The 22421-nt window shown below is 43.1% G+C and overlaps 1 protein-coding gene across 1 annotated transcript in view; it reads left to right on the forward strand.

Annotated features, from left to right (window-relative positions):
• The window catches only part of ADAMTS17 (ADAM metallopeptidase with thrombospondin type 1 motif 17), a 149185-nt gene that overhangs the window by 88589 nt on the left and 38175 nt on the right, over positions 1-22421 (forward strand). Inside the window, exons 14-17 of the mRNA XM_008638660.2 lie at positions 6530-6650; positions 8848-8922; positions 14117-14197; positions 18906-19063. Coding sequence (XP_008636882.1) covers positions 6530-6650; positions 8848-8922; positions 14117-14197; positions 18906-19063 — 435 coding nt within the window. The remainder of the gene's footprint in view (positions 1-6529; positions 6651-8847; positions 8923-14116; positions 14198-18905; positions 19064-22421) is intronic.

The following is a 22421-nucleotide window of genomic DNA, read 5'->3' on the forward strand; positions in this document are numbered from 1 at the left end:
TGCCTGTGAGCATCTAGCCCAGGAAACGTAATAGATCTTTTCCCTTCATTAGAGGCTCCTAAATGCAGCTCATGAATCATTCTTGGATGATGAATGAATGTAGATGAACAGCAAAACTGTTGCAAGGGTTTTGAGAAGGAAAGCAGGAACAGTTCTTTGAAGCCTCAAAATGCCCCAGCTACATTTGGGCACTAAGGGAGGAGAGTTTTCCTTCAGCTGTATTTTGTGAAGTTAGTACAGTTTCACTTAAAAGCTGACCTCCAATCTAAAAGGTGTCAATGAAGCCTTTGGTGTCAGCATTGCTATCCCTGAAACAAAATCATCAAAAGCAGCAGCACCCCTGTATTTATCCCTTACACCTGAAGGCAGCTGGAGTGAGTAAACTTGGTTATTACTTTGATCATGCATAGAAGCACCAGAGAGCAAAGTCAGCCCTAAATTTAGCATAGGGGTTCCTGAACCCCCTAGACTTTTTCTAGCCTTTCTCCTTGTTTTTGTGATGAATCATAAGGTCTTAATTCAATTTTGTCCTTGTTTATTGGAGTTGTTTTTGAGGCTGAACATTTCAAATGCACCATTTCTTACCATCCTCTGAGCAAACTGGATCCCCTGTTCAAAGTGTGTGTGTGTGTCTATGATCTTTTCTTCTCAAAATGTTCTTGATTTTCCAGCAAGGAGAATTTATTTTCTCCAGAGATTTTTCAGAGACAGAAAATCTGTAGCAGGCTGGAGAACAAGAGCAGCCTGATGTGTTTGAGGAGGAGGAGGGTGAGTGCTCGTTTAGGCTTTGCAGCAGTTTGCTTTCCCTGTCATGGACACTGCAGCCATGGGGGAGATGGGGTGGGGCACTGCAACCTGCACCTCACGTTGGATTCATCTTCTCCTATTTATCTTCAAGTGACAAATGGCTTTCAGGGAGAGGATTCCCTGAGGGTTTTGTTCTTCCATGAGCCTGGGGGGTGTGTGTTTGATGAGAGAACATTTGTGAGAGCAGGGCACTTTCTAACCCATTACAGTGCTTTGCTCTGTGCTGCTGAGGTTAATTCAAAACTGCTGGCAGAAGTGGAGCTAAAAAAAGTGTCAGATGTCACAGAGCAGAGGGGTGAGGAGAAGACAAGCTGCTCAGCTGACTGTTACTGATGCACATGACCTTGTGCTGGCTTTTCTCAAAGGAGGATTAGTCTGAGACTCATGACAGCATGAGAACTTTCCAGTGGGGACTACAGATTGTGCTTCAGGATATTATTTAAGGTCTCTGTGAAAAGAGAGACCTCCTGTATAGCAGAACTGGGCTAGAGATCAAGGGCAGCCTTTGCTGTGATTTAACAATTTAAGAGGTGAAGATGTTTTGGCTCTGTCTGCAGTTTTCTCATGAATGTTTTGTCATATCGCACCTACTTTCAGCTGGCTGGTGAATCCACAGTATGTTTAATGATAATAAGCCGCATATCAGGCTGTCCTACCACAACAAAAATGTTACAGAACTACTTTCTTCTGAAAGAGATTGCCACACTCTGTGAAAGGGGAGCACAAATTGGAAAATGGACAGATTCTCAAAAAAAGCTTCTGCAAACTGGGCAGGCAGAGTGTCAGGAGAGTGCCACAGGTGGCAGAGGAGAAATTGAAGTTGTTTACTGGATCTGCTGCTGGCAAACAGCTTTTTACATACTTAGTACCCACTTTCTGCATTTGATTGATGCCTGCAGTTCTGGCTTTGTCTCCTCACTTGAGTATTTTCCATGTATTATTCATATTCCTGCATTACAAACTGTGGTACAAGATGTTCCAGACTGGGTAGCTTGTCTCCATACAACAACTTGGCTTAGCACTGTACTTCGATAAATTATTTAGTGCATGTGCACAAAATCCAGAAGGATTGTCTGAACTACAGAAACCTGTTTTATGATTGCCTTTTTTTTTCCATGTCTGGATCTGTAGAAATGTCATCTGAGGCTAAAAAGAGTATCAGAGATTTTGGTGAGTAAGGCATAGTGACAAAAACCAACTCTTTGTTGATATTCTATGGGTTTTTGGTGTACTTTGCAGAGGGGTATGAAAAAAAAAACCCATGCTGTTTCCCCAATTTTTCTTCCATTTTATTCCATGGAAAGCATATAATAGAACAGAAGTAAAGGAGTTCCTAGGATGAGAAAGAGCTTTGTATTATTTGTATGTTCTCTCATGAACACAGAGGTTTGACACATAACCTTCAATCTGTGTATGTGAAAAGACAAGAATTATTGTGTGTAACACCCCCATGAGCTGCCGAGGAATCTAAGCACGAAGTCAGTGGGCAGGTGACGTTGCAGATCTAATGCAGATGAGATAATGCTAAGTTACAATAGTAGGTGTCTAACTCCTGATGCAGCAGAGCTGCTCTGGTTCAGACCAAATCGTAAGGCTTGGGAAATGATGGGAGGATATTTGCTGAACTAACTCCTACATGGACTCCAATCCATCACACAAAATCTGTTCTGGAACAAAAATAGGAGTAACTCAGAGATGAACTGCTTGATTAGGGACCCAGACTCACCTCACCCAGCCCTGACAACCACCCACAATCCTCCACAGGGGCAGCCGTGTTTAAAACAAAGAAATAAGAATTCTCTTCCCCTCAGATCTGAATGTCACTTGCTCACATCTGTACATTCCTGTTTCATGTGGTCCATCCCTGGAGGTATCAATGGACATTGGATATTATGGACAAAAGGAATTGGCAGTGTAGATAAATCTGTCATAACCAGCCTGCTCTGTACATGATTAATTTGTAAAATGGCACATGTTGCATCAATATTTATGTTTGATCCATTGAGACAGCCAGTTAGTTCAGCATATGGTAAGCATTACAGTTTTGTGAGCCTACAATGTCATTTCTTGCACAGGGTGGGTGTATATAACAAAAATAATTGTGTTTATGTAGCAAAACATACTCTCACAAGTTGTATCAATTGAGCTCTTTCACAGCCATTGAAAATACAAATAAAAATATCATTAAAAAATATCCAAGCAATACAGAGAATAGTTCACACAGAAGAATCCAAGTGATATGTATTCAAAAGAGAAGGACTTTTCCTATGCTGGAGCCAGCAATGACTGAAGCTGGAAATACCAACCAACAAGCAGTACTTTCAGATGTTTAATTATAAAAATGAGAAGAAGGGGGAGGGTGGGAAGGAAGGGTGGATGGAGATACCGGCTTAAAGAGAATTCATTTCAGGCCTTTGGCTCAGCAAATGTGCAGTTACCTGCCAATTTAAAGGTCAGTGGCTAGTTCCAAAATGCGGTGTCAGTGTAGGAGACTGCCTGGGTGGAAGAGCATTAAGAAACCTCTGGACACATTTCTGACTGTCCATGCTGAGGACTTGAAGCCCTAAAAGACTTATTTTCATGTTTCTTGCCAGCATTCCCATGTTTTAAAGGTGCTTCCCTTCTCACCAGTCCATTCAAGACTGATGGAACTGAAAGTATCCAGCAATTGCTGGATGGGCTGGTCCATGGACTCAGTCTGCTCATCTGCAGGATAACTCTTGGGTCAGAAAACACACGGGATGTTATTGTTATTCACATGGTCTTTCTTTCTTCAAAATGCAAAGCTTCCCCTTTCTGCTTCTCAATTAAAGAAATCCCCTTGCCTTGACCAGTACATTGCAGTGGACAGAAGGCAACAGAAAGCAAGTGAGAGATGGCAAAGATCAAACAACTCCCTTGAACTATTTAGGTTTTAAGGGATTCTTTCTGCACTGTGAAAACTTGACTTTTGAGTGGTGAAACTTGGGATTTTCCCCTTGCATATTATTAATTAGGCCCTCACTTTTTGGAAAGCTTTCTGCAGGCTGAGGACAGCTCTGTAGTTAAAAGATGGACACAGTATAATACACAGAGCATATTGTCAGTGGGAAGCTGCTGATATACAGACTCAACAGTTTTTCCACCCAGTGCTGGAATCTCAGGGGCTCTCACACCTTGGAGAAACCTGGATGTATCTCTCAATTAACAGTCCAAGGACTGCTGGCAGGTACTTTGCTCCCAGAAGGGTGATGCCCACTGTGTTCTGCCCTTCCAGCCCTGTCTCTCCCCCTTTGATCCACTGATCCGCTTTAAGAGTGGCCACGGTAGTGGTTTTAAGAGTATTTTCCAAATTGGGAGTTCTCAAAGGATCAGTGACCAAGGCGGTCACTGCAATGTGTTTCTAAATGACTTTGCAGCTTTTGGGATACACTTGCCTTACAAAATACATTTATCTTACAAAATCTTACCCAAAGCTGTTTCATAATGTACTGTTATTAAATGTACTATTATTAAATGTACTTTCAGTTTGGAAATGATTGGAAGGCTTGGGGAGAGGGAAATGGACTCTTAATGTTTATGTAGACAACACTAAAGCACTTCCAAGGTATTTTTCCCCCATAAAGTGCAAGAATGCACCAATTTTCATCATGAAGCCAAGAAAAAAAAAAGTGGTTTATTCTCTTTTTATTCTCTTAGAGATAGTCCTTTGTAAGAAGCCATTTCCTGGCCTAAATGTGATGAGGGCTTTAAGTCTCAAGGCCTGAATTGAGAGGAAAGTCGGTGGGAGCAATGGTGCCTTTGAAGAGGAGGGTGCAAGGGCCATTCCCAGTTCCTTCACTCACAGGGAATTAGGGTGAAGATGAAAGGTAAAAAACAGTGAAGATTTTGGGAGTTACATTTGTGGATTCAGTGGGTTCTTTCCATGCTTTCAGAGAGGGTCTCTCAAGTCAAAGGGTGTCAGTGACCAAGTAAACGTGTGAGGAAATGGCTTGTCTTGAGCCCCAGTCTCAGCTGATGGGGGACTCAGTCTTCCCAAGCTTTGCTGGCTTGCGCTGGTTTCCATTATCTGGGAAACTCCAGCGTAAATACAAAGCATGTGATTGTCAACTCCCCATTCTTTCCCTGCCTCTGTTAGAGTCCTACAGACTCCTCATGTAGCTCTGGGAATAAGTGTGGTTCAACACTCATTACGTTCCCTTTATTCATCTGTGTGCTCACATAGTGCTAATAACAATGCAGCACAATAAAAGATAGCACCAGAGCCTTAAATTAAACACAGCCTTTCCAGTATCTCAGCAGGGTGGCAGGCAGGCATTTATTTCCAGCTGCCTTTCAGCAACCCCATTAATAAATCATCCTGATTTTCCTGGAAGGAGAACTGCTGGGACATCCTTCTGTTCTGGGGGCAGAATCACACTCAATATCCCAAAATTATTTGTTGGACATGGGCGTGAAGTTTAGGCTTGAGAATTGCAGCTGCCAGAAACTCCATGATCTTCTTCCTCTTTTAACTCCCATTAACTCTCTTTTAACTCCCATTTATACATTTATACAGGTTTTTCCTGCTGTTCCTGTGCACCAGTGTAGGTGCTGTGCCAGTTAATGAGCAGCATTTCCCTGGTATGTGTTTAGGATGATCATCCTCTCTCAGCATGTCTGTCCCTAATGATCTACCCAGACAAGCTCTGCATCAGCCGATGGCTGGAACGCTGGTAATCTTTGATCCCTGAAATACATCTGGACTCACGCAGTGGCCAGGGTCTTCTGAAATAAGGGGAATGTTGGAGTTCTGATCCAAACTGCATTGCTTACATGCAGACAGGCTCAGATAAACAGCGCAAGTTCTCTTAATATTTCCCTGCTTACCCTATTTTTCAAAATGTTTGTTGTTTTGATTGTTCCCTAAGATATCTCTCCAACTTTCCTCTGGCTTCATTATAGGAAGGCAAAGAAGGGAGAGACCCAATAGCCTCATTCAAATAAGTCTTATTAGTGACAGTCCTGCTACACATTTGCCAAGAAACTGTTTATCTATGCAGAAGAAATCTTAAACTCATTTTTAACAGTGCAATCTCTGCTAATAACTTGCTTAACAACAATGCTTATTTCAGTAGAAATTTATGCTTTAAGAGTGAATTGCTGATTATTTTGAGGACAGAATACAATTCTTATCAATTAATGACAGTCTTGTCAGCCTCAAGATCTACAAATGTGGACTGTTCACCATCATAACCTGTAAATGCTTTGGGAATAAGGAAGAATGTGGTGATAATCCCGATAGCTACAGGGACAATATTGTGACTCTTCCCATCTGTGGAAGCAGAACTGCAGGGTTTTATTGGAAAAAAATTAGGTATGTATAGAAAATGATGAAAACACCATTTATAACAAAGATTTAGGTGAAACTGTTAGATTTTATAATTTTTTTCAATTGAATGTTGATTCTTAATACAGTGCAACCATGTGGAAAATTTCATAATTGCATAGGCAATCTTGTGGTAGAAATTGGCTAGATATGAACCTGACCTGCTTCCATTGAACTATTCTTGCATTTCAGGTATCTTGACCCATCTGCTTAATGAGGCCTTTTTTCAGGTATTTCAAAAGTGTAATTAAGAATTCAGTGTTTTTTCCCCATTCAGGTTTTCAGTCAGATGTCAATCTTAGTCTTGACCTCACTGTTTAGAGATGCTCTAACCTTGCAAACAAAGTAATGGGGGCTTCTGGTTGTTGTCATTAGAAAATTGGCTGTGATGGGATCATTGGCTCAGCTGCCAAAGAGGATCGCTGTGGGATCTGCAGTGGCGATGGGAAAACCTGCAAAGTGGTGAAAGGAGACTTCAACCACACCAAGGGCATGGGTGAGTAACACTCAGTGGGTTCTCCTACCTTCTGGAGGAGAGTTAGGGTGGCAGTAACAGCTCTTTTTCTTGGATAGGATTAGAGTCACCTAGCAAAAACAGCTCTAGGAAGCACCTGAGAAACACAAAACAAACCCTGATTCACTTCAAATGTGATATCCCATCTGCTTCTTACTCAGTTGCCCAGATACCAGCTACTGCCTCTGCCTGAAATTCAGAGTGAAGTTGTGTTTCTCATTTTGAGGGCTACTGGTGCGGATGATTTTAAGTAGGAGATAAAATCACAGAATCTTTCCCAGTGGGAGGGAAGCTGGATTTCAGCACCATCTTTGAGGTCTCAGAATGATGCATGTTGCATGTTGTAGATGATTCATGTTATAATCAGAATATCTCAGCTAAAGGAAAGAACACTCCCCTCTGAATATTTTTACTGGTTCCGTGCCAGTAAAGTATCCAGTATAGGATATAGGAGCTTGGAATTAAGACATACATTAATGTTGTTAAACATTAATGTATGTACAGCTTGGTGTTTGAATTAGTCTTTGTTCCAGGGTTTCTGTACTACACTTCTGAGAAACCTGTTATCACACATCCTTAATCAGCCAAAGGGAGGGAAAGCCATGTCCAGAACTTGGAAGCAGCTCCAGGAGGAAACAGTGGTCCAGAAAACAAATTATTTCCCATTCAGTGAATACAGAATTGCCATTTCTGTATGGAGAAATACATTCAGCATGTGCTGCTCCAGGACTGAGTTCCACAAAGCGCATGAAAATCCCCTTTAAGCACACACTTCAGCTCAGTTCAGGCTAAAGCAGTGCCAGTGCTTAGCTGCTCCCTTTAGTCAACGTCTCAGCTCTGAAGTCTGAAGCTCTGATTTTGTTCACTGACCTCTTTCTCTGCACCCTCCTCCACCTCGCCCGTGGAGCCAGCTGGGGTCTGTCACTTCCTGTGAGATGCAGGTGGGATTTCCCACCTGGACCACATCTCTGGAGCACGTTTGTGTGCTTGGCCAACCTGTTGAATGGTTTTCCTGCATTAGTGCCTTTGACTCTTTTGTCCCAATTATTTTCCACCCACTTACATCAAGTCTTTTGCATTTGATGCAAGTGGTGGGAAAAGCTCCTCATTTCCATTGAAAAAACCCCAGCTAGTCTCCATTTTTGTAGCAGATTATACAGCTTTCGTTGACTTCTTACGTACTTCTGAAGGGCAGCTATCTTTTGTCTTTTCCAATGAGTCTACAAAACCTCTTGTGCAGATAAATAAGAAATTTCTGGGTCACTGCCAGGAGGTTGCACCCATTTCGAGCAACACAGACTGCTTGAGGTGGTGACTTTACAAGGCTGTAGGAACAGAACAGTTTCAGCCTTAACTGGCTGCCAGGACACTGCAGGAGGTTTTCACCCCCAGTGCCCTGGAACCTAATCAGAAAGAATTCCTGATGACTCGCGGACAGTGTTCAAGCATTCGGATTCTTTGCTGATCATCTCAGAAGCACAAACCTGTCAAAGTCTTGCTTTGTCAATGCAATGTTTCCACCTTTAACCATCTCACATAATCTAGAAGATAATTGTTTTTACTAGTGTAACCTCATGACCATTTATTAGATGTTTTGTTTTAATTTGGAAAGTAATTAAATTTTATGTTTGCTCCCATCCATTTCTGCTCACACACTGCTGTTTTGCAGAATCAGGTCCTCAGGTGAACCCACTGAATCTCATGCAGTAGGCAAAGCTCCAGGTTTGGGGTATCACAGGTGAATGTGAGGTTACTCAAGGAAAAAAATGGCTTTTTTTTTAATTGACAGTTAAGCAAAAATGTGCAAAAATTGATGGAAGCTGGGGCAAAGAAAAATCCACAGTATGCTGGTGATAACAAGTTCAAGGTTTGGGTAAATGGTTGCACAGTTCAGTGGCAAATCCCCACAACCTGGCTGTGATCCAAGTCAAGGCCAAGATCCTGAGTCCAGTGTGCTGATTTATTATTTCAAGAGAGAATAGACTTCAAACATCAAGACATTGATTGTTTTGGAGTGGGATCTGTTTGGGGAATTGCAGCTGCAGCCTTGGGACTTGGCTGTGCCCATGGGACTCCTCTGGTTGCAGGATTGGTCCCTTCTATGTCCTGTGATTGCAAATGATGATGTGGAGCCCTGTGAACTGAACTAAACCCCTGCCAACTCCTTTCTGTTTCTTAGTAACCAATAGTCATTGTAAGAAGGTTTCCACATGTGTGATGGCAAAGGCAAAGGCTGTTCCCAAGTGTTTCTCGTGTAAGATACTTGAATGCTGTTTGCAGTGTCAGTGGGTGTCGGTGAAATCCTTTGGTGTTGGTTCTTTATCTTCTTTTTGTCGAATTAGCTTGGGGAAATTTGGTGTCAAAAGCCATGGATAAACTTCAAGTCTTTTTACTGTTTCACTTGCCTGGTCAGAGATAAAAAGTACAGATACTTTCCTTTTAGAGAACCTATCTGTGTGAAAGGAAGCCAAATTTTCATGCACCAAGCAAAAAGAACTAGGTCTATTTCTTTTTTTCCCCCAACTTTAATGTCACAGAGGTTCTGCCACCCTGATGGGGAAGATGGTGGAACATTCAAAGTGCCTCATAGGAGGTCCAGCAGTTCAGCTCTTACCACCTGTGATCCAGGGTGATCCAACTGGAAATGGACTCCGTTTTTCTGCTGGAGAGGAGGTCAAAAGCCTTTATTTATGATGCTAAACATCACATACACTTGTGTGCAGCTGGCTGTCTTCAGCAGGCCAGCTGAATGCACTGTTTAGACTGAGGTTTCCTTTTGACTGGCAGCATGCCCTGTACCTATTTCTACAAAATAATTTTTCAAAACCAAGCACAGAGTTGTTCTTAAGTCCACTTCTGTCACGCTGCCACAGTACAGGGGACCTAGAAATTAAGGACAGCTCTTTGACTCCTGTCTGTTGGGGAGCTGATTTATCACTGACAACTTCTCCAGGGCTGTTCCTGTATTGCTCAGAGGCCTGTGTCTGTCTCTTGATTTTTCTCAGCCACATCAAGATTTTCATTTGGTTATGATTCAAAAGAATGACCACAGATATTTGGGGTTTTTTTTAATGGCAGAATATAATAAGGTGAGATATGCCAGTTGTTGTAACTATCATTTTAGGAAAAGAAAAGTACACCTTTGCTAGGAATTTTTCTTTTTAAGATGGTGGAAAAGTGAGGGTTTTATTGCATATGCTGTTTGTCCAGCACTTATTAAAAGAAATTTGAACAGTAGTGCTGTAGTGCTGGCTGGGAGCATCTTTAGCCAACACAAAACCTTTTTTTTAATCAATAGAGTGCACATGTAAATTATGAAAAAATAGAGCTCTACCTAATCTTTAACTCAGAGATCCCTTAAAAGGGTTTCATCAGAACATGCAAGTTAGAAATCCCAGTAACCAAATTTGCAGCAGTGGTAAGAGGCTTTGAAATCTATCCATGGCTCTCCAGAGAAATTATTTTCTTCCAAATGAGCTATCCCATGGCTGGAAGTGGACAGTTTGCTGTGGAGGATTTATTCTCAGGCTAGAAGCAAAGGAGAATCATCACAGCTATTCAGAAAATAGACACATAGTTTGCACTCCACTGCAGCAAGTAGCGCTCAGCAAAAGCTGCAAGGTGGGAAGGAGATGGAGTCTGAGATGCTCAGCTGATACTTATCCCTGAAATATCACAGAAGCTGTGCTAGCCATGGCTGGGAGGTAGGCAGGACAGCGTGATCTCCTTGGCTTCTACCCTGAGTTGTTTGTTCAAAGCGCTCTTGGGAGGTTTGATACTGGGCTGAGCACTGTTTACTTTCTCACACCTGATTTTGGTGTGTACAGGGATAAGATAAGATAAGAAGGTGCAGTGCCCAGAGATTGGTACTTTCAGCCATGGGATAATTGCTCCTTCACCTCAGAGTCCGTCTTTCACTGCAGTGTGAACCAGAAGCGTTTTGCAGTAGATCAGTGACATTCTGAAGTTCACACTAAACTTTCTGTTCTTTCTGGGAGTAATAACAATGGCTAACAATGGATTTTTCTGTGTGGGCTGCTTTCCTCTTGCAAATCTCTCCAGCATTTAAATGAAGATACAGTAGCCACTGTTCACATATTAATCTCCTTGATGACAAAGCCACCTCTTTGTTCTGGTGTCTCTCCTAATACAAGTTACACCATAAAATTTGTATCTAGGATTTGCTTCAATCACAGTCTTACATTCCTGAGACACTGATGTAATGCAGATTATCCAGAAAGATTGGTGTGTGCCAAAGTAACTGTTCCCAAGGTGGAGTATACTGCATACAGCACTATAAATTATCAAATAATGAAGTTCTCTGTTGTATTTTTAAAGCTTCATCTTAACAGGCTGATTTATGAGTGAAATTACTAAAAATACTGCCTGATAGTTACCAAATCTCATCAGTCTTTAACCAGTTCCTTGTTTAAAGCAGAACTTTAAGCCCAACCTTGCAAACCCCGGCCTTGCAGACAATTATCCTAAGACCTAACAGAGCTTTGAGAGTCCTTGACTCAGGGCCAGCTCTGAGACATTTTTTGGTCTTTCTAGCTGACACTTTATAATCTTTCTGGCAATCTGCAGTTACAGTTTGCTTAATAAAATGTGCCTGGAAAACACTGAAGGTGTTTTCTGGTGCAGTTATCTCAAAGATCAGGAATCTGTGACCAGAAGCCTCACACCAGCTCCAAGGACCAGAGTGGAGTGGTGGAGGTGATCCAAGTTTGTACCTGTGGCAAATTTGCATGGTTGATACCCAGTCTGTTTGCAACAGAATTTGACCACTAACTCACCAAACATTGCTGGAGATAACGAATGAGAGTGTCCAGATGCTCCTGGTGGAACATGCCCAAGGGTTCTGCTTCACCCCTGAGAGGGCAGGTCAGATCCAAGTACCTGCAAAGCATTTGGCAGTTCTCTAACATGAGAGTGAAGGTCAGCAGTCAGGTTTGTGCCACAGTGAGTTAGCACAGTGAGTTTCTTCTTATTCAGGAGCTCTGAATGCAACCCCCCAAAGCCATCAATCAGGATTCGAAATTACACAAGGAGAAAAATCTGGTGTGAAACCAAACCAAACAGTCTCCAGAACTAATACTCTATATTAGTAGCTTACACTTCACTATTTACTATTGTAAAAAGTAACATAAAAACATAAAAAAGTAACGTATTTCCAGGTGGTGTTTCTCTCATGGCACAGTGATGAAATGAGTGTATTTATGGCTTGAGCTGAGCCTCCAGCACAGCCCCAGGATTTGCTCACCTCTGAAGCAGTGTGACACACTCCTGGCTGCTGCTGGGTCGGGACAGTTCCAGAGTTCACTGAACTTAGTGATTGCCTTCCACTAAATTGAGAGTAACTTTGTCTCCAACTGCTGCACGATTTAGCTCTGGGCATTTGTATCTGGTTTAAAAACTAAATAAGTAAATAGTCCCCCAGTAGATACATTAAATTACCTGAAACTTGGGCATGTTCCAAACTGGCTTCCTAACAGGGGTGTTCAGGGGTGTCTCAAGAGCTGTTTCCCTGTGGCAGACTGTCACTGGTCACACTTTTGCTGTGTGTTCATGTGTTGAGTAGTTGTTGGTAGGGTTTATAAGCAGGTGCATGGGGGTGCAGGAGGATGTTTGATATCTGAAACACTTTGTATTGACTGTGATTTGGTATCTCTGCTGATGAAAAACCAACTCCTGGCAATGTCTAGAATAACGCCCAACATCTGTTTGCTCTGATTTCATAACAGATTTCAGTATTAGCTTTGAAAAATTGACCCTGGAAGTAATGATTTTTCCTGGTGAAGCCCAGACAGGAACAGCAGCCGGGAGAGGCCCTGCTGTGGCTTCTGTGCATAGACAAGGTTTGAGCTCTGCTGCCCCTCTCTCTGGTTTTACTGCAAGGGATGAATGCCCATTTCTGAGATATCCTGAGTAAGGGAGAAGTAAGTGAGGAGGAACAAGTGCAAAGAGAACTGAACTGAAGGGTCAGATGAAAGTGTCATTCAGATACGACAGTCAGGGAAGGCAAAAGCCTGTCTGGCCCAAGTCAGCTGCCCACCCTCTGCACCTGATGAAACCCAAGAGCTCAAGCCTTACCCATGAAATGAATATTCAGGAAATGAATTCACCATCTGAGACCCCAAATCTGTCTCACTCCATGTCACAGTGGCAGGAGAATCACTTAGTCCTGAGGTGCAAGAGGCTGTCACCATCCTCCTTTGTGTCCTTTCTATATCAGCACAGCAAAAGCAGGGCTGTTCAGCTGCACTTTTATCCCTAAAATAGCTCCCTGAACACTGCTAAGTGCTAGAGGAATCAATGCTCCTTGTGCCAGCACTTCTCCAACCCATTGCTTTAGACAGCCCACAATTCCCATAAAGGCATCACTGACACAGAACAGCTTCACAGAGCCCTTTAAAGCAAGAAAAGTGGATGAGGGAACATACAGGATAAGCTGCTTAACATCTAAAAGAAAGAGGACAGCAATAACCCCAAAAAGGTGCCAAGTGATACACTGCAAATAAACTGGGTGGCCAATTAGAAGGATTAGAAGTCATGGTTGTGATGAGATTAGTGTCATCTACAGAGGCCTGATTCAAAGTCCAGTGAAGGCAGTGGAAAAACTCTGCCTGGCTCTTTGAAATGGGCCCTAATGTTCCTCTGCTTTATTATTTAAAGGCACCACTTCCACCCCATGGAACAAATCTGCAACTCCACGTGTCTCCATAGTGGGGGGAAAACAGGCTACATTTCCTTGTAGCTCCTGCTTATTCCAGCTGTATTCTGTGAGTCAAATTGGTCTTAGAAAAATTGTTTAGAGGTGACTAGTGGTCAGTCCTTGAGAAACTTCCAGCTCTGTTATTGCATTATATCTGAGCTGTTGAATTCTCAGCAGCCCAGTGCAAGGAGATCATTATCTCCTCCAGAATTTTTGTACAAAGCCGAAATGTAAGTGAAAACAAGCTTTTTTCCTTCATTTGTCCCACTAATTCCCTCTGTTTAGTTTTAGCATCATCAAAAATTTTGTGGAAGTGAGTTCTTTCTGACACCAGCCTTGACAGGGAGGACAAAGCAGGAGCATCTATTGGAAACATAATTTCAAATGTCTGTTCTGTGCAGTGTTGCTCCTGACAGTGACACTTTGCAGTGTCTTTGTGCATCCCTGTCACTACTGCAGGAAAAACAGGGTAATTCGAAGGGTACAGATCTAATTATAGCTAATTAACAAGCCTGAAGTCGCAGCTGAGCCTCACACATGCATTTCTGCTGAAATGTTAGTCATGACCACGCCTGTCGCAGCAGTGAAAACTGGCTGCCAGCACAGGGATCTCATTTGGAGTGTTTCTCACTCAATCCCCAGCCTGGAGTTGAGTTTTTCATGGGGAGATATGGGATGGCTGATCCTGGCTGGCCCTGCTCTGCTCTCATTCACCCCTCTTTTGTTGCTGTAGGTTACATCGAAGCCGCTGTGATCCCTGCAGGTGCCCGGCGGATCAGAGTGGTTGAGGATAAACCTGCTCACAGCTTTCTGGGTAAAAAGACAAAAGAAAAAATGTTTTGATTAAAACTCAGCTCTGTTTACTTTTAAAAATGAAACGACCTGTAAGGTTTGTTGCTGCCGGGGAGGGGCTGGTGATTTCAGTCTTGCTGCAATCTCCGCTTTTGTGGCTTGGTTTCATGATGTTTGCTTGATGTGATAGTATGTGACACTTAAAGGCCCTCTGCTACCTGGAAGGACCAGACAGTACTTTTATATATAGACAGAAGAGTTCCTGAGCAGAACTTGGGAGTGGGTTGCGCAGAGCTGCCAGGAGCACACAGCACCTCAGGGGGGAGTGGGGAAGAGAACAGTGTTTAGAGAAGGGAATGGCAGAGGTACTGATAGGAAGGCGCCCAGCTCAGTCTGAAGCAGAAGGAGGACAGGGCAGCTGATATTCCTCGGTAACCTGCTGCCATTTCCTGCAGCAGCACATTTTCACTGGATGCTGTCCTCAGGACCTGATCCTGCACTCTGAGATGAGCTTAGCTGCAGCCTCTAGTCCACTTGCCTCTGTTTTATCAGGCCAAAACGTTTGTTTAATCCTCTTTGTCATTTCTACTTCTGCATTCCTTTAGAGGGGAACAGGCTTCCTCTCCTCCTTTTCCTATTGGGAAAAAAGGTTTAGACATGGCTGATGGGTAAGATTTGCATGCAAAGTTGTTGTAGGGCAGAGTCTGTCAATGAATTTGTTATTCAGTTACTCATTGCGTAAATTAAAGGTCAGAATGGCATTTGTAAAGTGCAGCAAGTCAGTTACACGGAAGATCTGTCAGTCTGGTCTTACACCTGTTCTCTCCAATGTTTGGGTCATTTCCTTCTGTGTCATCACTGTGCCATAGATAAAGAGTTTTACCCCCATCTACTTCTAGGGAGTCCAGGTCAGAGAAATGCTAATGCCCCATGGCCCTGAATTCACACAGGAAGCCTGTGGCAGAGCAGGGGCTTCAAGGAAAATTGTCCAAGAGCCAAAAAAAACCCCAACACATGAAGGGTCCTTGGCACAATCAGAGCTGCTTGGCCATGGAATTGCTTCCAGAGAGGAAGGAACTCTGAGAGGATTGCAAAGCTTGTCACGGTCTGTTTTGTGGAAGAGGAAGCTGAGGTGTTGCATGGCGCTCATGGCAATGCAGGGCGTCAGAGCAAAGCTCAGACCTTGGTTTCTGATTTCCCCATCTTTTGCTTGTAATTCTTCGTCTCCAACCAAAAGGAGATGTTAATATCCAGAACTGAAACATAGGATGCTGCTGAAAACATTTGCAAGTGGTTGTGTCAGGATTTCAGGTCTAGTGCCATGGGCCTTGTGTCTTGAAATGCTGCCAAAGTTGGCAGTATCACCAGGAAAGATGCTTGTGTTCTCTTTCATTCCAGATTCAGGGGAAAAAGAAAGGCAAATTATGTCATTCAGCTGCCCTTTGGTCAAAACCATTGGCATTTGTGCCGCTTGTTGGTAGGAAGCAATATCACCACTGCTCCTATATCCATAATGCTGTAGCCAGCCTGCCAGAGGATCCCGCCTACACGTGAGATGTTTGACATAGCAAAGCCTGGTGGAACAATGGGAGCCAGTGTTTCTTTCGGTTTTGAAAGTGCTCTGCTTTCTGGAAACCAGCCTTTTTGTTTGTCTTGATGGGGTTTGCACAGGGTATTTGGGCTTTGGCATATAGCAGAGCACTGAGAGTCTTACGTGGAGTAAGAGACTGCCCTTCCTTGAGACAGCATAACCTTGACTAAAGTAGATGGTTCCCCACTGGGTGGTGAAGATTAGGATTGTGTATTTTTGAGAGCAGGAGTTGGCCCTGTGTGCATCACATAAAGATAGATAAAAATCTAGCTCTTTTAAAGCTTTGAGTGCTTTCAGCTCTTCGGTTCATGGTCAGGAGCCAGGAGAACCTCTCTAATCTTTCCAGGGTTTTCTCTTTCAAGGAACACTCAACACAAAGAAAAGGTACCCAGTGTCTTGCTGAACTGAGATGAGGAATAGCAGCTTGGAGGTTCTAGTAGGACAATAAAGATGACCAAGAAAAAAACCCCAATCACTCTGATAAGGCTTTTAAATCCAGGTTTGAGTGTGGAAGGATTTTCTATTTCAATAGCACTGACAAAGCTGAGCCCAATCAGCTATTTCTACTCAGAACCAGGTACAACATTTTGGAAAGAAGCCCAGCATAATTTGGAATCATTATTCCATGTGCTGGGAGCAGTGTCTGAAGAATTTCCCTCCACCTACAGGCAACCCACGCTGGCTGCCTTGGCTGGCTGTAACTCTAAAAAACCACCTTGAACAGGAAATGCCTGGGCAGTTTGTATCCACAGGCTGGGAAGCAAGCTGGAGGGACCCAAGGTGGAAATAAAGATCTGACTATTTGCCAGGTTTAAAAGTTGATTGGTCAGTTCCTGCCTTCCAGCCAACAAGAAAAACAGAAGTTACAGGTTGTTGCTGGGGTTCCTATTTGTTCTGCTCTTTTACTGTACAAGTTTAAATTTAGTTCTGTCACTTCTGGGGCTGGGCGGAGCCAGCCAGTGGTTGTATGTGACGAAAGCCATTGGAGTTCTCTGTGTCTGAGGCATGGAGGGTTTTGTAGCTGCAGCATTGATCTCTGCTGATGGGGCAACAGAGGCAAACAGTGGTGAAAACACTTTGGCCCAAATGCTCCACTGAGTCCCCAGGAGCACCTTTGGGAACAGGTCTGTCTCCAAACTCTCCATCTCCTCAGTCACTAAGGGAGCGGTGCTTGCAGCAATCAAAATCAAATCCTGCCTGCAAAAGAGGTTCACAAAGATGAAACTTTTTTTTTTCATCAGCAAATTATCTCCCTTTGATGGTGAGCTGGAACCAAAGCATGGCTTAAGTCACTCAACCTCTTAGACAGTTTTGAGCATGTGTTGGGATATCTTTCCTAGTCAGCCATGCTGCTTGGAGATAGTTTTATCTCATCCACAGCTTTGATTAGTTGTGTCCACAGCTTCTTAGGGCCAGTGTAGTGGCTGGGGTGGTTTGCCGGGAAGCCACTCGGCCTTGGCAGAGGAAAGCAGTCGTGCTTCAGAATCACGTCTGGAGCTTGCATAAGGTACTTTGTAGATGAGGAACAAAGCAGGAAGAGAAGTGAGCCGCAGGGAGAGACCTACTGCTGCAGCATGCGAATGCCGGGACACCGCTGTACCCCTGGGCTATGTGCCAGAGAGAACTTTCCTCAGAAAAAACATTCTCCCACATAGCTCCTACTTCAGTTCCCCTTCACCCTGATTTTTAAGCCTCTCATGGGACTGTGAGAGCTGTCAGGAAGGTTGTGTGCAGCAGGACAGATATCCACCTTTTTCCAGGAATTCCCAGGGTACAGGTCCTCAAAAGGCACACACAGATGCAGAGAACATTGTGACCTCCACTTGCTCCAGACTCTACCAGAGCTTAGACATTAGAAATTGTATATATATATATCCTAAGCATACTCGGGAGGGTTTGCTGGCTATGGGGGCTTGATCCAAATGGATGACAATGGGAGATTTCCTATTGACTTCCAAAGGCTTTAAACAGCTTCTCTTACTTTCTTGCAACACACTCAGTTAAGTGAGAGCAAAGTTGTGTTCTTTACTGAAAGAGAATAAAATAGGCATGAGATGCTAGAGGTTAAAAAAACATCTTGTTAAAGGCTTAGCCAAAAGACACAGTTAACCTTGAACTAAGGAAGCCCAGTAACACGTGGGATATTCTGTCTGTCTGCTGTCAGGGCAGATTTGATCACGGTGAATGGATCTCCACAAAGGGGCCTGGCACTTCCTGCTGGAACAGAGTCTGCCAATTTTCTCTTCCCTCAGTGTATCACACCAACATCTGGATAACTCTGCTTCCGTTCTAACACAGAAAACACATCAATCCCTAAATCAGCTTGCACTGATGAGTCAACAGTAACGTGATGCCCTTATGGCTGGAGTTGTCTTTGAGTGTTTGAAGGACATCAGTAATCCTGATGCAATAGTTATGCTGGAACAAAGGACATACAACTCCAAGTGTCTTTTCTTCTCAATATTCATCTTCCTTCTGCAGTTGAGCTTTCCATGTTGGCCTTACTGAGGCACAGAGGCACAGGATGGATGTGACCCTACAGCACCTGACCTTATGCGTTTGTGTCCAGCACCTGGACTCTGAAGAGAGGGTGGCCAAGTTCACATTCTGCCCACTGACCAGCCCCTGCTTTGTAACTTGTCTTCTCTTTACTGCTGTGACAGCTGAATGTTAATTTGTTCAATGTTTGGTTATGGAGCACACACAAACTTAGCATCAGTTGTGTTTTGCACTTGCGAATCTTCACGTGCGTATCAACACAGATTTGATTGATCTTTTTCTCAAGGAGAGTTTAGGAAAATGCGGTCTCGAAATCTGGAAACTGAAAGAAAATTCTGCTTGGAAGCTAAATTGCAGAGTTGTCTTGTTGCATTTAAAAGGAGAGTTTAGAGATAAATTATCTATGAATTTTATGTTAATTCTTCGAAATACCTTCATCAACTGAAGTAGAGAGTATATCCAAGTTAGAAACATTACAATGGGCCATGTAAAAGTGGGGGGGTCTTATTCTTTTAAACTCAGATGCATTACAAGGTTTCTGCGTCTTGTGCTTGAGGTAGCTTGAGACAAAGGCTCAGTAGTCTGTATTGTAATTATAAATTTGCTTGCATTTCATTCTGTGGTGTTTGATTCATTCCAGCTTTAAAAGATTCCAGTAAGAGATCCATTAACAGCGACTGGAAAATTGAGCTTCCTGGTGAGTTTCAGATCGCAGGCACCACTGTCCGGTACGTGCGAAGGGGGCTGTGGGAGAAAATCTCTGCCAAAGGACCAACTAAAATACCACTGCACTTGATGGTAACTTTATATCCTTTGTTTGTGTTTCTTAAGTGATGCAACAGAAAGGGTTTATATCCTAGCTGAAAGTTGAATTTTGATTGTTTGCTTCCTCACCACAGTGTTCTTTTGCAGCATTGCAGGGGCTGGAGAAGCCCAGCTCCCCACTCAAAAAGTGATGCTCTATTCTGAGACAACAGGCAGTGTCCCAGTCAGCTCATGTCCAGTGCAGGATACCCCTGTGTCACAGACAATAGGACAGGTCCATTCTAGAGGATGTAGATTCCCAAGGACCTTTCTTATTTCTTGGACATACCTGATCACACACATAAAAGCTTATTGGCTGAAATGTCCTTTCAGGTTTTGCCAGAATGTATTCTGTGTTTAAGTAGTCTGTTCTCTACCAGAAGAGGTGCAGATCTAGTATGCACAGATGATATATGTGAATTGGAATCTAAGTAGTGACGTAATTGCACACAGAAATGTTCTTTGTTTTCTCTATATTGCTTTTTCAATTGTATGTAGTTTAAGGTGTTTTTTGACATTTTTTCCTAATGTTCAGCATAGTCCTTCTGTTAACCCAGCTTGGTATTTTATGGACAGCCACGTGGCTGAACATGAATGAGAAGTCCACAGGGGTGAGAAGAGCAGGACTGTAGTCCCAGAGCTGTCACTAGTGATGGGGTGACCCACGGGCCAGTCCCTTAATGCTGGTGTAGCCTTAACATTCATATCTGTGAGACGGCTGTAATGATGCCTGTCTTATATATCTGCAGAAAGCTTTACAGGTTCTATAGCAAGGTTTGCATAAAATGATTTTAATTTCTTCATTGTTTCCTGTAACTTTTTTATTCTATTCCATTTTTCTCTGTGCTGTTTCTTTTCCTTGTGAATTTTGTCATGTTTGTTCTCTGAAGGTTATCTGTAAGCACTGCTGAAAATCAGCATTCTCTCCCTTTGCTCACCTGATTTTTTTGGCTTGCTGGTGTTCATTGTGCAACACTTCCTGACCCAGTTTGAAAAGCTCCGAAGATGCCTGAACTTTTCACACACACAAAAAGATGACAGTAGTACTCCACTTTGTCAGTGCTTTCTTGGTGTCAAAATCTGCTGCACAGGAACATGAGGAGTTTTGTCTTTGCTTTGTCAGACAGATGAGTGAGTTTACGGGCTCACAGACCAGTGTAGAGCTGTATTCTAAGAGGTTACAGCTGGAAGAGTTAGAAGTGCAGGGCTGGAGACACCAGCACCTTCCTGGCTCACCTGTGTAATTCAGGGTGTGCCCACTCAAAGGAGGTGAATACAGGCACCTTCTTCACCATCAGAAACATCAGCTTCTGCTTGACTTTGGCCTTAACACGAGCCTTCCCTCCTGAAACCAGGACTCTGACAAAGTATCTTGCACTGCCAAGGTCTTCCTCACCTCATGTGAGAAACAGGAGTTGCACAGGTACCGTTTGGGAAGATGCTGTGCAGGGTTCCTTTGGCAGCTCCTGGAACCTTCCGGGACATTACTTGGTTGAGGTCCACTGCAGTAAAATGTGGTATTGGCACTTTGTGAACTTCAGCATCAGCAGAGCTTTGGTTTTAAAGAAATACTCATTTCCCCTTTGTTAAGGAGTAAGTAGCTAACATAGGAAACCAGTGATTATGAACCAGAGCTTCTCCACAAGCATGCTGTCCAGATACAGACAGGCCCTTTCAGCAGACATAAGCAGAGGAAATGTTCCTTCTTCACCTTCCATCACAGAAATGATTGAAAATGAGGAATGTAAAAATTACCAGACGGTTAAAAAACATGTGGTTTTAAATCACTGCCAGTGGTAAACAAAGCACACATGAAGTCTTTGCTTCAAATCAGATTCAAATCTTTTCCTTGATACAGGGTGGTGGGTTTCATTCTTTCAGCACAAGAAAGGCAGGATGGTTACCAGTTCCCTCTAACTTCCCTCTATTTAAGAAAACTGTTGTTCAAACAGTGGTGGAATACACTGGACTGACAAAGAGCCAGAAGCTTCAGTCAATCCATTGTGACCTGCATTTGAAACCAATTATACACACATACACACACACCCCAATTATATATGGCTACGAAATTGCATGAAATTGGTTTCATATGGGCCTTTATATTCACTAGTCTCGCACCCATATTGAGATAATAAGGATTTCTTTTTAGGAGCTGGTTTTTAATACTTAAGGCATTTCTCCAAGTGCATTGCTGTGTGTGTATTTCTTGGAGAAACTGATGTTTGTGTAACAAGGCCTGTGCTAGTCCTCCTCTTGCAACAGAGGACAACCAAACACTCCCAGAGCAGAAAGGGGCTTTAGACATGGCTGACTGATCAATTCTGTAGAACAGGAGTTTGTATCTCTGCACTTCAAGAAAGCCAGAGCAGGGCTCGAGCTCTCTGCCTCTGTCTGCCTGGTATTTGAATTGTGTTTAAAAAACCAATATTCATCTTTGAAATTGTAATGATGGCTCGCTGGTTTCAACCCTAGTGTTCAGTCCTGGTCGTGAGGCTCCCTCTGTAGCTGAAGCAAAATCATGTCTTTGTTCCCCACATCCTCTGGAAGAGGCTCTTCTGCCCAGGGTTCTGCCCTGTGCAGAGCAGCTCATGGGTGCTGAGTGTGTGGAGCTTCCCCCAGTGGTCACAGCTCAGGCTGCCAGGACCCATTTTTTCAGCAAATTTGTTTGGTTAAACAAGCTCCTGACAGCTTTAGTGAGATTATTGGTTAAGTAGGAATGATTTGTGCAAATCTGAAGGGGAAACAATTATTGTTGGGAGAAAATAGCATTTGCAAATTTGTCTTTTTTCAAATGGGCAGCTGCTTGCTCCATTTATGAGAGCCCTGCTTAAAATACCTTATTTGATAAAGCATTGCTCCTGTTTCAGTAGGTGATGAGCCAGCACAATTCACCTGTCTAATGCTATTCAGATTATGAGATAATAAGTATAAGTAAGTTTAAAGCCACAGCATGAATATTACAGTAGTACTTCAGTGCACTTGCGAATAGTGTGGTAACTCAGATTCCGTGGACCCCATACTCCATGGGATGTCTTCCAATCAGTTCTGGATCAAGCCAGGGAAAGTGAGAGCCAAATGAAGTTCAACATGTAAATCAAAACAGGACCAGTACTCTCGTCTGCCTATGGTGAAAACACAAATATTTTTCTCTGTTCCTTTGTTAATAGTCAGGGAATTTTGGAGTAATAACACTGGAGACATCACAAGTGATTCCATAGGAAATAGCCTGCTGCTGGGAGCAGGTTTCACCTTCCTCTGGTAATATGCAGGGTTGAAAATATATGTTGCCAGCAGCTGTATGATATGGCTTTTGCTTGTCATCTGCAGTTTTCTGAGACATTAAAATCCTGCT

This window comes from Corvus brachyrhynchos, unplaced genomic scaffold (genome assembly GCF_000691975.1).
Source record: "Corvus brachyrhynchos isolate BGI_N302 unplaced genomic scaffold, ASM69197v1 scaffold200, whole genome shotgun sequence".
In the NCBI taxonomy this organism is placed as follows: domain Eukaryota; kingdom Metazoa; phylum Chordata; class Aves; order Passeriformes; family Corvidae; genus Corvus; species Corvus brachyrhynchos.